This window comes from Rhinolophus hipposideros (assembly GCF_964194185.1).
Source record: "Rhinolophus hipposideros genome assembly, chromosome: 2".
Lineage (NCBI taxonomy): Eukaryota > Metazoa > Chordata > Mammalia > Chiroptera > Rhinolophidae > Rhinolophus > Rhinolophus hipposideros.
Window position 1 is genome coordinate 36,081,778 of NC_138048.1, and position 2,768 is coordinate 36,084,545.

Here is a 2,768-nt window from a genome sequence, read left to right on the forward strand (position 1 = left end):
GGAAGATCCACATAATTCAGCGAATCATTATTTTCCAAATGACCAGTGCATGATGTTATACATCCATTAAAAATAGAAGATAGACCAGTGAATTTTCATGTAAAAGTATTGATCTGGTCTAAGATTGCACATTGCAACTAACTTCTAAACAATTATCATTTGTCAAATTTGGGCAGAGTTGCAAAGAATAAAATCCTCAATTATCTGAAAAGGCTATTAAAATACTCTCACTTTTCCATTTACACCTTTCTATGAAGCCATATTTTTTTCATATACTTCAATCAAAACATTTCACAATAGATAAAATGCTGAAGCAGAATCCAGGTGACTTCTATTAATCCAGGTATTTAAAACATTTGCAAATATGTAAACAATGCCACTCTTACTATTTTCTTTTAGAAAATATAATTATTTTTCATAAAAACGTGTCATTTATATTAACATGTCATGGGTTTATTATTTTTGATTTTAACAAATCAATATCTTAAGACTTTCTTAATCTTGACTAAGAAAGACATTCTTAATTTCTAATACGGGATATGCATTGATATGACCCACATAAAAAAAGTTTTGTGGTCCTCAATTTTTATGAGGGAAAACAGTCCTGTGACCAAACATTTTAAGAATTCCTGCCCTAAGATTAAATGTATTCTAATCCAGCAGCCACTGTGACATCAGCCTCGGGTCAATAATTACTATATGAAGGATTCAGTTGACCGTTATTTACCAGAGCTCTCTAATCGCACAGCCCTATAAGATGTTATCCACCTAACAGTGCCTACTCTCACCCTTGGTATTCTCCATAGCTCATTCTACAATGTTACCAAGAAAGACATCCAACAAATAGTAAGAGAAAGATCATTTCCCTCTGACACTGCTTCTTTCTTTATTCTTATCTGGTCTCCCAACACCTTGCCTCTTGTTTCATTCATAAAAGATGTACAAACTTCAAACCAAAAAGGTAAAAGCTGCTGCTGGGCAGATGTGGCCTTTAAATCTCTCCAAGTTCAGACAATCTCTCAAAAATGTTTACCATAAATGTAAGAACCAGTACCCAGGTACAACTAGAAATTCACGTATGACTTTCTACGATTGTGATCATGATGACATTAGTAGTGATAAAGAAATGAGTCTTATAGTAATGCTGCAAGATATTAAGACTGCCCAAATTGAATTACTTAGGCAAATGACTGACACTGTCAGTGCAGTATCAAAAACCCAGGGAAAGACTGACTTTTTTCAGGAGCAACTGGAGGTACTAGAAACCAGAATGAATGTTAATGAAGACAGAAAATGCATAACTAAAGATATCTTCTCTATAAAAGAAGATATTGATGCTTTAAAAAAGAAGGTGATGGAACTGGAAACCAGAATTCTTGCCCCGGCAGACATTGTTTAGAAGTCCTAGGAGGAGAAAATGGTAAAGCGATCATGAAACTGCTTCACAAACTCACACAACCGGAAACTTGGAAGAACACATTGGCCTCTATAGAATCTGAAATCTCTTCAGCAGAACCAGAGAGAATGCCCATTTGTTCCAAGCCCATTGATCATCTTGAAGAAAAAACAATTTCTCTCCAAATTAAAATATTGAAGAAAAATAACCATCAAAATGCATTAAGCTTTGAAAGAGCAAAGTCAAATATTTATATTTACCCGGACTTTAGTACACGGATCAAGCTAACTTTTGTCCATGGAGGAAACTGGAGTTTTTTTTCTCAGTGCTACCAAGTTAGAAGAGTTCATCCAGTGGTTTCTTTCTAAGCCAACGATCTCTCCTGAGGAACCACATCTTATAACCCAGAAATATTGTCCATTCACTGGGACTAGTGTGAGCTTGACCACAATCTGTCTCTCTGTTATAAACTATATTTACTGTCTTTTTGGTTCTTCAAAAGAGGAAGCAACTCGACTATAGAGTTATATTCTGCTTTGCTTGGCACAAAATAAATCTAACCTGGTGGCTCTAAGCATTCACATGTCTTTGTGGTTGCTGTAAACTCTTTGGTAGTTTGCTCACTGTGGGCCCACGGTCCACAAAGTTTCCATATGTCTAGAGTAAGTGAAGCCACATCACCCCATTGGGCAATTGTGGAGCATTTTCTGTCAATGTTCTTGTTTTCTCTGGGCAATTCATGAGGACTCATCCAGTGCTTATTTCATAGATAATTGGAAGCAAAAGTAAAGGGGTAAAGGGAATGAGAAACACATTCAATAGCCACAAGTCAGTCTTCTGCATACTCTTACTTTAATGGCCTTGGTAGATAAGATTTGTGATACCAGAGACAAGCTCTATTCATAAAATTTTAAATAGCATAGAGTGAAAAAGATAGCCATTGTCAAGGCTACTAATGTTACAGCTATAAAAATGAAGAGCATTGAAAGAACAAGCCAGAAAAATATTCATTCCAAAATGGGATTTTTTTTTTTCAATGTCAGCTTTATTTCTATCAAGCAATTAGAAAAGGAGAGAAAGGCTGAAAATGGTACTGGGTATTTTTTAGATTTTCATGAAATGAGACTAATACCATGTCTCGTAGGTTTGATACAGAGGAAAAAGGAAAAACCCTTGGGGATTTGTGAACCAAGTTAAATCTCACTATACTGCCACAGATTCTCATATGACAAGGTCTGTATTTTGTATGATCCGTATACTACAAACCCAGGGTGGCCTTCATTTTTAGACACAGTAGGTGATTGCCATCTACATGTAGTTTTTCGTAACATTGTGCAAAATAACTACAAAAAAAGTTTCCTTCAGCATATAA

At 35.4% G+C, this 2,768-nt stretch overlaps 1 protein-coding gene across 1 annotated transcript; it reads left to right on the forward strand.

The window, feature by feature from the left end:
* Positions 1-937: 937 nt before the first annotated feature.
* On the forward strand, positions 938-1,918 carry CCDC54 (coiled-coil domain containing 54; the record flags this gene model as incomplete). The annotated part of the gene is given in 3 exon segments (XM_081077428.1): positions 938-1,364; positions 1,367-1,710; positions 1,712-1,918. Coding segments are annotated over 3 exon segments (978 nt in total).
* Between the last annotated feature and the right edge of the window lie 850 nt (positions 1,919-2,768).